The sequence below is a fragment of the Blennius ocellaris genome, assembly GCF_963422515.1.
Source record: "Blennius ocellaris genome assembly, chromosome: 10".
Classification (NCBI taxonomy): domain Eukaryota; kingdom Metazoa; phylum Chordata; class Actinopteri; order Blenniiformes; family Blenniidae; genus Blennius; species Blennius ocellaris.
This window is the reverse complement of record NC_137659.1, coordinates 19124316-19137570: the sequence shown is the minus strand read 5'-3', so window position 1 is coordinate 19137570 and position 13255 is coordinate 19124316. Positions and strand designations below refer to the sequence as shown.

The following is a 13255-nucleotide window of genomic DNA, read 5'->3' as shown; positions in this document are numbered from 1 at the left end:
GACCCAGCGTTACCCCGTGGAAAGCAGAGACGACACGTTGTACTCTCACTCAATAAAGTGCTGTAAAAGTAAAAAAAAAAAAAAAAGGATTTTCTGATCCGTTCCATAACACCCTCCACCTGGCAGAACACCAATACTCAATCTGCACATGTACATAAATACATGCATCCATACACTGGGAGGAGCTTATAGATTTGCAAGCGGCTGTGCTATTTTTGAAGTCGATGAAAGGCGATAAATCCGACTGAATATGAATGTGATTAGTTAATTACGTGCTTTCAGGAGGAAATTGAGGAGTGCTTGTGGATGTTTGGCGGAGACGACGAGCTGGAGAGGCCCGGTCCTGCCACCGCGTGTGTTTGAAGCGTGAATAGCATTTGATGAAGTTGCTACTAGAAGTGAAAGAGATTCATTGTACCGTTGAGTGTGTGTGTTTGCAGCTGACAAAAAGAGAGGAAATGAAGGAATATACAACAAGAGTCTGTCTGTGGTTGGTTTTATTGGTAACCTTAGTTATCTTTTAGAAAAACTGGTATAATTCTGTGTGCCAGGTGTCCAGATGATAGATAGTAAATGTGCAGTGTGTATGTATGTGTTTGTGTGTGTCACTCTCATGGTCCTCTAAGCTGAGAGAGCTGGGAAAAAAGTCTTTTATTGTGTCTCTCTTTTCACCAGATCCAACACCATGAAGCCAAAGCCCATCTTCCACTTCACTGCTAACATACATGCTCACACACACACACACACACACACACACACACACACACACACACACACACACACACACACACACACACACACACACACACACACACACACACACACACACACACACACACACACACACACACACAAGCACATAATTGCTTTCCATGGCTGGTTTTCACGCTCTTTTTTCATTTCATAGCCATCCTTTGGAGAGTGTGACATTTACATGCACCAATACCTGCTATAGTATACACAACATGCATGCATTCACGTCAAGAGGGTTCACAGACCCGAGTGCTCGATCTCACGCGTGCACATAGACAGAGGTGGACAGAAAGCTTTGAGGACTTAGACCTCCTCACAGTCAGGGCGATTCCCATCTTTTGTTTTGTTTGCCTCCAGGACCAACACCCACATAGAAGCACATCCACGTTTTCCACGTCTCGTCTGAGCTGAGATTAGGCGGTCATCATGGTGATGTCATTCCCTACTTGCCCTGAAACCAGCCCCCTCTGTTTTTATCCCTCCTACACAACACACACACACACACACACACACACACACACACACACACACACACACACACACACACACACACACACACACACACACACACACACACACACACACACACACACACACACACACACACACACACACACACACACACAGAGTGACACACCACACACACCACAGACCCCCTGTGGAGATAAATGTGACCAGCAGTCCTCACCCCCAGCAGAAGAAAATCCAATTCTCTTTCACTTTTATCCCTGAGACTAATGTTACTGTCAAAGAAGACACCACCACCAGAGACCAGGCGACTCTGTTTGTGTGTTTGCTGCAGTGAGATAGTGAATTCATTTAAGCTGATGTATTGCTGCCTTTACCTACAATCTTACTGTAGGCCCCGGTGGTGTTTGTCCCTGCCTTTTCCATGACAAGCTCATTGACCCCTCCTCCACCCGAGCCACCCTCTCTCTGAGCCTCCATCCTTTGCTTGTATACCTCCCTTCTTTCATTTTCTTCTCTTGTACCCTTTTTTCATTTCCTTTCCTGTTTGTTTTCCACAGCCTTCTCCCCTTTCAATCGAGCACTCTCCATCCCTCATCTTCTTGGATTCGACTTTTCTTTCTATGCATCTTACAAGACATACAAGTTCATACATGACCTGGTGTTGGGGCAGATAGTATAGCAGGCGGATGGTATAAGAGATGACTTGACAGGACCTGTAGACAAACTGATCTGATATTCAATTATTAAATTCTCTCCATTCAGACCCGTTTCTCCGGCTGTTGTGTCTTTTCCAGGATTTCTTTCAACATCTCTGAGGTCTCATTTGGGAAAAGTGACCTATTCATCACAGCTGACACGGTCCGTGTGTTCACAAGCCATACGCAACCCCACACTGATTTGTAACTGCATATTGCGTGTACGGCTGGGATTGGCAGCGTCTTGGCTTTAGTGGGTTGTACCGAGGGAGGACCCTGTAAAAAGAAAAGACAAGTGCTGCATTTTGTGTGTGTGTGTGTGTGTGTGTGTGTGTGTGTGTGTGTGTGTGTGTGTGTGTGTGTGTGTGTGTGTGTGTGTGTGTGTGTGTGTGTGTGTGTGTGTGTGTGTGTGTGTGTGTGTGTGTGTGTGTGTGTGTGTGTGTGTGTGATTGCAGGTACTTTGTTAATGATTTGTAAGCCTCACCAGATGCCATGCAGGGGACCAGAGTGCACGGGGCCTGTCAGTCAACCGCCCCTTCATGCACAGACACACACACTCATGTAGGTGCAGGTGCATAGCGATCCAACCACAACCGCCTTCCCTTGAGGCTGATTAGTATTCATGAGATCTCAGGAGGCACCCCCCCCCTTCTGAAACATGCACACGGGCACACACATACACATATATTCTGGTGGATTGGTCTATTCTAATTATCTCTTGGCGTTTATGGAGAGCGCTGATTAGAAGCTGTCATTGTGACTGATGACGACATGCCATGTTATTCCCTGGAGAGTGGCAGCGAGGCAGCGAGAGCCGCTGGTCACAGCTGTGGACATCGCCTCGTCTCTGTTCTCATCTCTGTATTTCTTGCTTGTAACTCTGCCTTGGTAACAGCTGCCTTGTTATGTGCCTCTGTAGGTAAGCCGGTGATGATCATCACGGAGTTCATGGAAAACGGATCTCTGGACACTTTCCTCAAGGTGAGTCACGGCTCAGCTGAAAAGAATGCAGCACTCACATTTCTTCCAAGGTCACAGCTACAAGTCTTAACCAAGGCCACATTTGGAAATGAACTTTCTGGTGTAAACTGCTTGAAGCGGCAGACTTCATCATTCCAAACCGCTCTGCTTAAGGTCAAAACTTTTTTAATGAAATTATTCATAAGGTAGCTGACAAAGATTGACTTTCATCTCTCAAAGGTTAAGATTTCAGTTGATAAATGTTTTACCGAGAACCATTAGTTCACCAAGAAGTTATTCTTATGGTTTTTACACATACTCATAAAACTGTCAAACGTGAATTAAGACAGCCTTACAAAACCAGTTAAAACCTGCATCATATAATTGCTTAAAAGAAACATATAACACAAAATTACAACAGTTTGCAATAGAAAATGACTTTTCTAAACTCCATAAGTCAAGTGAAAATGCATTTTGTTCTGGCTTTTGTAGTCACTGGTCACATTATCAGCTTTTTTTATCTACAGCTGTGGGACACATGAAGCTCACTTGAGCTTCAAACTACTGTTTCCAACACAACAGAATAACAGCAAAAAATAAAAGCCCAAAAAATATAGTTTTAAAAATCCCTGATGCTTTCACACAACGGGAGATCAATTTAGGCACGGCGGGCTGCTGGATTTAAAACACACTGGCAGATATGTTGATTAGTAATTACATAGTCAGTGTGTTTGCTGAGGAGACGAACAAAGCTGAGGTGAAAATCACTTTTGTCATGAGTACATAAAGCACGGCACCAACATACAGCCCAAACAATAATCATTGCATCTTTGTAACAGATAGAGAAATGGATCAACAAAGACACTTTTTTGACAATGGCTCAGTGAAACACATGTTAATGTCTACACTCCAGAACAGAAAATGGCAATAAACTGTCAATAAATGGGGAATAAAACAATGTAGCTTTGTGAACTTGAGCAGCTGCTTCCAAATGGGCCACGGACACCAAGCAGCCACATTGTTTTTAATGTGAGTAAATTTACAAGAGAGTTTAAAGTATGGACATTTCTTTTTGTGTAGGGCTATTAGTGTTCTGATCACGCATTTGAAAGATGTCTTCATTCACTTAATAAATGCATTTTTTTTATAGCACACAATATAACACAGTTTAAATCCATGCAAGGCTTTATACAAGTTCTGAATAAAAGGTTAATCCTGAATCAATAGCAATAAAGCAATTTAAAAATCAAAGAAAGGCTCTGGAGGTATTGCTTTACTTTATTCGACAATGAAAGAGTAATAATAGTAATAGTAGTGAATAGTGATTCATGTATAAACTAATGTTATGAAATAATTATTCATTTAAGCTTTCCTTTCATAAACTTGCGGCCATAAATGATTGAATGCTGTCGATATAATTGAAACTAAGGATATAGTGTTGTAGAATTTCATAACAATTTACTCATGGCTCCTTCTTCATACAGTCCAAAAGTAGCAAAGATATTAGACCTCATTGATATGAGGGGCCATGAGCCCATGGTCACGCTAGAGGATGGATCGCATGTTGCAGCCCCGGTGTGCTTCACTTTCAACGCCCCCCTGATTCATATTCAGAGCTGTTTGTCAGCTAGTAAAATCACTGCAGTGCTCCAAAGCCATTAAGGCTGTGATGATAGGCCCATTGCTGAATAGACACCAAACCCACTGGCAACACTGGAGCAAAATGACGTGACAGGAAAAAAAAGAAAATGGTTGAAGTATGATACCTTTAAACACACAACCACACGGACGTACACATGCCGAAATAGATACATGTTTAGTGTTACACTGTGTGTTCTAATGAGGATCGTAAAGAGTGTCCGCAGTGGCTCCATATAATTATGGAATCAGTTTTATCGTTTTTACAACTCATCCGCGCGTCTGGCATCCATATGTGTCTTTAATTATTCTGACCATTTATTAAGCAGGTCTCCCTCTGAAATAACAAAACGGGCGCTCTCCCTCTCCTCAACGCTTCCCTTAGTCTCCCTCCATCCCTCTCTCACTTGTCCATCTTTTCATGTACTGCAAATATGGAAATAAGATTCCAAATTTTACGCACAACGAGAGAATCATCTCATCGTTCTCCTTTCTCCGCAAGCCTAACCTTTCTGCCCCGCATTTGTCTGCTCTCCTATTACCCCACCCCCCCACCCCCTTCCTTCCTGGCAATACAATGTGGTGGGCAGATTGATAGAGGAAGTCTGTAGGTTTGTTAGACAGACCAATCAATCAGCATCTCACAAAACCACCAGCTAATTAACTTACTCCACAGCTGCTGAGGGAAGAGAGGAAGAAAAAAAAAAAAGAAACGATAGAAGAAAGGGGGAATGGAGGGAGGGCTTGTACAAATGCATGAAGATGAAGGAAGACAGAGAGATAGATGGAGACTCTGAGTCAAAGTAGCGCAGAGTTCTCTCTCTCGAAGACAGAGGCAGAGGGGGGGACAGAGATGGATGGAGGGAACAAAGAGACAGCGGAAGGGGGGATGATATAAAAGAGAGAGGGTGACTGAAAACATGAATGGCTTTTTAACGGAGACCATTGGCCCAGGGCAGAAATAATTGGCAGAGGAAGGTGAGTTGGACCACCATCGATCAACAGGCTCCACTCTCTGCCAAAGACGGCTCAAATCTGAAATCCAGTGAGTTGCTGCACGGGAACGCGGTCCGCGGCAAGAGCGGAAAGTTCCGTCTGCTCTGTCACATCCAATCCTCTGCAACTGGGGTTCAGTTTTTGTGATCCTCCATTGATCCCTGGAAGGAGAAATTCATCTTTTGCTTGCCGCGCTCCGTGGGGAGGTCGGAGCACAGGGTCAGCGGGATCTGTAACAGATACAGAGTCTTGCTCTTCAGAAGTGTGGGTTGTTGCCATCACAGCCGCCTGAGTCCTGGAATAAACCTTCAAATAATCCAACTAAAGTTGTTAGGGACTCAAGGCTGATCACTGTGGCACCCTGTCGCACCTTGATATCAGCCTTTACACTATGTTCTGAATATTAACTCTTGTTTTGTTTTTCTAAATCTCCATCTCTCACACCAGAAACATGACGGCCAGTTCACGGTGATCCAGCTGGTGGGGATGCTGCGTGGCATCGCCTCAGGCATGAAGTACCTGTCAGACATGAGCTACGTTCACAGAGACCTGGCAGCTCGAAACATCCTGGTCAACAGCAACCTGGTGTGCAAGGTGTCCGACTTCGGCCTGAGCCGAGTTCTGGAGGACGACCCCGAGGCCGCCTACACCACAAGGGTAAGATTCACTTTCACACAGCCGTCAGACATGAATGAGCTCAATTTTTCTTCTATGTATTGAGTTCTCCATTATTGTTCTCTACCAAAAAAAAAACAGGCATATGAAGCAATGAAGACATACATTTTAAATAAAGAAAACACGCAGCCAGATCCAAAGATACCTGTACGTCACTGGACAAAATAAAAGTAGAGGGATTCAGAAGATCCAAACTCAATTTGTAAACCAACAGAAAAGACTCAGTTGACGAACAATCAGAAATGCATGTCAGCATAGAGGGAAGTGTTTTTGTTACATTTAGTCACAACTACATAGTCAGCACATGCTGATGTAATAAAATTCACTGAGCTCAGTAGCTTCTGCTGTGACCAGGAATCACATTGTCAAAATGTCTGGATGAATCACACCATCTCCATTCATTTGGTTATTACATCACCTCTTCTGTGTAAGATCCGAACGTATTCCTGCTAGTATAGGATTGAACTGTTAGTTCGCAGGTTTGAGAAGTCAAAAAATGTACCGCATGTGCTTTCTGCACACAGATCAGTGGCTAATATGCGCCCGTCCAGTGGGTGGGTAGTCAATTGAAACAATAGATATGAAAATAATTGGGTTATGTCAGACAGCCATGCCAATTCTCAATATAGGCAGCAGGAAGAGAATTTCAGTTTCCTCCTTTGCAGAGCAAAGCTATTATGACACTAAAAGGCTCTCGATCAAGTCATCTGCCTTCGCTGTCAGACAGAACGGAAAAAGAAAAAAACTGCAAAGTACTTACAGGTTTTTATTGTTTTCACAACAGCACATTTAAGGTCAGTCAAATGGTGTAGCATAATGTGGTCTGTACGTCTAGAGGCTTTTACTCACAACTGAGAGAAATAACTCCTACTGTTCACTTACAATCAAAGTTTATTTTTATTATTAATGCCTTTGCTTCTAAGTAGTCAGATCAGGGAAGTCTTTGGTAACATCAACATCTCCTCGCAGAGCTCAGAGAGAATAAAGAAACTCAAACGTCAGTGAGTTAAACCACTGTGGAGTAACTCATCTAAAATGTCCACAAGGAGACGGCATTATTCATATTCATAGGAAGTGTTGGGGATGTTATTTTTAATATGGCATTAGCATTGCCCTGGGAGGAGTGTATCAGCCGCTGACTGCTCTATTGCAATCACACACAAACTCCCACTGATGTCAGGAGACCTAGATGGAGAGCTGCAGGCATTGGGGGGTGGGAAGGGGATGAGCGGAGGCCGAGGCAAAGATGAGGAGGAGAGAGAGGGAGAGAGAGGTGGATGTCAAATAAGACTCAGATCCAGGGAGGCTGTGAGAGGGAGGAAGGGAAAGATAGAAAGAGAGAATGAAGGAACGAAGGAAGGCAGGAAAACATCCAGTGAGAGCAGTTAAGAAGAAGACAAAAAAAAAGAAGAAGAAGATGGGGTAGGGGTGGACAGGGGGAGGTGGAAACAAAAGTACAGTGCAGAGTGACTTGGCAGCTTTGTCTTTTATTTGACTTTGACCAAGCAGAGATGGGGAATGCGAGATGCTGCAGAGGCAGCTGCCGCATGCTAAAAAGCTCAACCAAGCCTATAGAGGTATGATGCAGTGTGTGTGTGTGTGTGTGTGTGTGTGTGTGTGTGTGTGTGTGTGTGTGTGTGTGTGTGTGTGTGTGTGTGTGTGTGTGTGTGTGTGTGTGTGTGTGTGTGTGTGTGTGTGTGTGTGCGCGCGCGTATTTGTGTGTGTCTGTGAAAGGCAGAGCGGATGCAGGTATCTTTCACTGCCTATTGTGACTATACGGTGAGCTGTATGGATTTCTTTTGATCTGCTCGTCAACAACAAAGGTAGAGGCACCACAGAGAAAAACAAAAATGATGGAAGGAGAAAGACAAGTCGAGGAATAAACACAGGAGCAAACTTCCCCCTGTGTTGTGAGCGCATTCAAGAGAACCGCTGTTCTATTAGGTTGAGATATAGCCTTAAAAATATCTTCCTTTAAAAAACAATTCTGTGACCCGATTATCTGCTGTTGCAATCTTGTCCTTTTTTTTTTTTTTTTGCACTTCGATTCAACTGCATTTTCATTTATTTCTGCGCTGAGCATGTATTTCAGCGCTGAGTCAGGAACCAACTAAACAAAAACAAAAGTAATTAAGCCGTTATCAGTGACGGAAAGCTGAAAGTTCACGGTGACAAATCCAGTGAGTGAATACATTTCTTGGCTGTTTTGTGAACCACTTCTAGGGGGGAAAGATTCCAATCAGATGGACAGCTCCAGAGGCCATCGCCTACAGGAAGTTCACCTCAGCCAGTGACGTGTGGAGTTATGGTATCGTCATGTGGGAGGTGATTTCATACGGAGAGAGACCCTACTGGGAAATGTCCAATCAGGATGTGAGTCACCAACACACACATCATCTCTCACTTACAGTGTTAATCAGCTTACATTCTGCCTGTTACTATGAAGACAGCAGCTTTTTTGCTCCAATCTGCAGTAGCTTTCAGCTATAAAAAAAAAAAAAAGCACACTGAACTGATATTTCTCTTTTCTTATCTTGTATCGATCAAAGAACTTGATATCTACTTCTCTTTCCATGCAGGTGATTAAAGCAATAGATGAGGGCTACCGTCTTCCTGCTCCCATGGATTGTCCGGTGGTGTTGCACCAGCTCATGTTGGATTGCTGGGAGAAGGGACGAAGTGACAGGCCAAAGTTTGGACAGATTGTCACAATCCTGGACAAGCTCATCAGAAACCCAGGCAGTCTCCGGGAACTGGCCAACAGCTCAGTATGGTCAGTTGGAGAAAGCTATGAATTTTAAACCTGTGAATTTCACCGGGTCATGCACATATAAATGAGATACTTGGTGAGACTATAGGTTAGACTATCTTTGCTATCCACATTTTTCACTTTACAGTGTAAAGATGTGAATATGGGGGAGTCGCGGACTTGATTATCAAAAGTATCACATTCAGTTCATTCCCAGTTGCATCACACATCTTACAGAATGTCATTACTTTTTGCATTTACATTTTAGTCTTAAGGCGTTTAAATAATGAGTGGAATCAGGCCAGCATACAGATGTTTAATCTCTTTCATAAACTGAAAACTCGAAACAAATCTTTTCTCAGCAGATATGAAAAGATATCAGAGGCTCAAAAATACTACTAACAAGATTGTACATGAGTAAATGCGTGATCAGAAGTGAATAAACTACACAATTCAAGTGCATAGTTGGAGTTGCTCTGTTTTTGCAACTTTTTGCATGCAGGTTAATAAACTGTAACATCATTTGGAACAATTCATATAACATATATGAGGCAAGCAAACAAATCACTCTGTTCCATAAGTAAAACCATTGCACTGAGGATGGGGTGACGGCAACAGATAATGAACCATTGATCATACTTAACCACTAATAGCTTGGTTTCAGCTGTAGAGCAGAGACATGCTGTATCTACTGCAGAATTAAAGCTTTTTTGTCCAAATGAAGATCGAGACACGTGAATAAGCATCAACTCTAAAGTGCTGCAAAAAGCTGTTTTAAAAATGTCCATAATAAGTAAAATATCGCTCTACAGATCTAATACCTGTAACAAAATTATATTTAGATACCTAAGCGATACCAGCCATGTGTTTTTTGTAAAATATAGTTTATGCTTGTTACTCTGTACAAACATTAAAGTGTATTTTAGCTTCACAAAAGCACTCTATAAAAAAAAAAATGTATTATCATTACTATTATCATAACAACTCAATTAAATTTTGAGTGCATTTTATATCCCAGCAGGGAGGAGCCGACCACCCCAGAGTTCAGTGTGAGCACAGTGGATGAGTGGTTGGAGGCCATCAAGATGGGCCAGTATAAGGACAACTTTTCCAGTGCTGGATATGTCAGCTTGGACTCAATCCTTTACATCAGTGTCAGGTACAGACATGTAGCGTCTCATCTCTGCTACACGACAGACTCTAAAGGTCAACACTGTCAGATACATATTACAGTCCTCTCCAGTGCCATTTAAAATGAAAGACGGGGCTTTACACAAGTGTCTTTGCATTTAACGTCAATTGCTGGAGTATAATGTGAAATGCTTTGGCTCAAAACATCTTTGTAATGTTTTTCCACCTGTATTTTTTTTTACTCATTTCCCTGTGTAGTGAACTGGCTAAGATGGGGGTGACTCTGGCCGGCCACCAGAAGAAGATTTTGTCCAACGTGCAGAGCCTGCAGACCCAGGGGACGCATGTTCAAGTATAACAGTTTCCTCACAAACACACTGAGGGACGGAGTCAAACTGGATGCTCCTGAGAAGAGCCTCCCCTGTGAAAATGGAAATGGATCCTCTGCGCTTGAGCCTCCATTGATTTTAAGACACACCGAGACGGAGGCAACATGGACGCTTGACTCCTTCACCTTCTTGCAGTTTCCCCATTTCTCCCCACCTTCGATGGGCACGACCGGCTTTCGCACTCCCAGCTACACAAACACCATTATGAAGCAGCAGAGAGACACATTTCGGTTTACAGGGCCACACCTACAGCGTCCGAGACATTCCACATCAGATCAGCTCAACAAAAAAAAAAAGACTTTAACAAAACAAAAGAAAAAAGACAAAAAAAAAAAAAGTCCCAAACAAATTAGAAAATGATTATCATCACTGTCTGTGAGATGTACAGTTAGTTTTTACTGTCATTTTGTTGTTTTGAGTTTTCACCTGGATGAGATGAAAAGGGGTCAGAAGATTTGTATATGTGTAGATATATGTTTATATGGGCTGTGTCTCCCACAACCGTAGAGATGGACCTAACGTTTGTATTGGTGGTGAGGTTTGTACGGCTCGATATTAACAGGAGTTATTATTTTGTACACGTGCGGCCTCTTCCGTTCGCTCCCTGTCCGCGGGGAGCCAATGAATGAAGCCGAGGTGTTGAATTTGAATGACATGAATGTGCCGGGGAACAGAAGAACTGGACCTTTAGAGTTAGACAGGGATGTAGATCTGGATAGCTTGTGTAGGATGGAAGTATGATTAATTTAAATAGTGTATTTGACCAGGACAAGGGCTTCCTCAGCGACTGCTCCGAGACACACTTCCAAAACAACTCGACCCAGAGCACATTTGCTGACGTGTCCCTGACAGCAAAGAGATGGCAGAAGGTGCTCCGGGTGCACTCCATGAAGATAAGTTCTTACTCTTCCGCTGTCTTTTCCAAACAACATAGTCTGAAGGAGTTTGAATGTTGTGAGGTATATTTCAGCCCAAAAGTTTGCCTTCCCATGTTTCAGGTGTGTTGAGAAAGTTTTAGTGTTTTTGTGTAGAGCAAAAGTGACGCAAAGGTCACGATAGAGTTGACACTGTTAAGAACGTTATACGTTGTTTTTTTCCAGTGTTGTGCCATGTACAGTGACCTTGACATGTTCGTCTGGGCAACATATTGCTGTTACAAGTGCGTGTTCCTTTCATCGGCTTCCATATCTGGATGGTTACACAAGGCCAGTCACAATCATTGCAGTGTTTTGTGTTTGCCAATTAGTCGGCTTGATGAAAAGGAGCATTGGAATGGACCTTTTTTCAGCACGATGAAATATACGCAGTGTTGATTTTCAGCTGTGCCACCACAAGAAGGTAAATTGGACTTAAAAGAAAGAGAGAAAGAAAAAAACAAAAAACAAAGACAAGAGGATTTTTCTTGTAGCGTCTTTCTTGTTATCATGCCAACATGTTTTGAGCGTCTCTATTTTCAGACCAACACCCAGCGTAAAGTTACAAAACAATGTTTACAGAAAGAGGTGAATACATTTGTTGATCTTATTTTCCTTCTCAGAGGGAAACTGCTGCTTATCACATCGAATTACACAGCAAGATATGAAGGGACCCTCTTTGTGCACACTGTATTAATGGCACTGAACCTGCTTTCCCTGTATTCCCAAACCCAGTTTTAATATATGTGGTACTCTATAGGACCAACAGTGGCATAAAATACAGTATATATGATTGTATCATAGTGTAAAATATGTACAGTGTTGATTTCCAATGTTAGAATGTTTGTAATGATAACAATAATGATGATGTACTTTTGTGAAAAAGAGATTTCTGAAGTACTCATTCAGGGGAAAAGTGAAGGGAGGCGATTCGTTGGTCTGAACAAAGGAATGTAGCATGGTGCAACGCTCCAGCTTTGATTGACAGGTGACAGTGACTGCAGTTTCTACTATAGCGTTAGAATGAGTAGAATGGACTTTCCTTATTGACATACTGGCTTCAATTGGAATCCACATTAAATGATTATGATGAGCACTTTTTAACTTTGTCTCTGCTTAAACACGACTTAAAAAACAGCTTCTTTTTTTTTTTTTTGGGCTGAGGGAGGGAGGAAAGGGAGAGCACATAATGAAATAAATCTTATGTTTCTGACATCACAAGGTAAACCTTTTTGTAGTCCTCCCTTTTAGCTTTGCAATGATACCGCTTTGCATCAATCCCTGTGCTGAAGTGGTGTGCATGGACTAAAGAGAAAATGCATTTTCAAAACGTTTGAGAGGCGGTGTTATTCTTGAGCCTTTTGAAAGCCAAAATACAACAGCAAATGTGTTGAGCAACCGATTACACATGGTGTTTATCTGTCCTCATGTTAGCTGCAACTGTTAACCATTGTAGGCATGCCGACTTGGAAATGTGAATTAGCCCTGAGCATGCCTGCTAGCTTAGTAACCGAGCGTTACTTCAAACTTGAGAAATCTCATTCACAAAGACGTCTGGGGGTTACAGGTTGTGTTAAAACCAGCACATAAACTACGTGCAAAAAGTAAAGTCGATGGTGTTTTGTGGATTGTTTCTTGTTGTCAACAATGCTTCTTGGGAGTTAATCTCATATCACTGTAAGGCCTGGTTGTATCTCTTTTTAAATTGTGCCACATTTGTAAGGAACATGCATGTGTGGGTTGAGCAGCAATGCTGAGTATGTTTATCAAAACCACGTAAAAATGCCCAAATTCTCTCAGCAAAAATGGTTTTTCTTTGCCGTTCCCATTATCAGACATCTGACTGTCAGCAAGGTGCCTGATGAGCAGCTCTCAATGCAGAGA

At 42.5% G+C, this 13255-nt stretch overlaps 1 protein-coding gene across 1 annotated transcript in view; it reads left to right on the top strand.

Annotated features, from left to right (window-relative positions):
* Positions 1 to 13255, top strand: part of LOC308135591 (ephrin type-A receptor 3-like) — a gene marked incomplete at its 5' end in the record, with an annotated part of 83644 nt that overhangs the window by 69802 nt on the left and 587 nt on the right. The window contains 6 exons of the mRNA XM_080503648.1: positions 2839 to 2900; positions 5961 to 6170; positions 8412 to 8561; positions 8768 to 8961; positions 9959 to 10096; positions 10327 to 13255. The exon at positions 10327 to 13255 is cut by the window's right edge and continues 587 nt beyond it. Of these exons, the coding sequence (XP_080359774.1) occupies positions 2839 to 2900; positions 5961 to 6170; positions 8412 to 8561; positions 8768 to 8961; positions 9959 to 10096; positions 10327 to 10426 (854 nt within the window). The 3' untranslated portion in view covers positions 10427 to 13255. The remainder of the gene's footprint in view (positions 1 to 2838; positions 2901 to 5960; positions 6171 to 8411; positions 8562 to 8767; positions 8962 to 9958; positions 10097 to 10326) is intronic.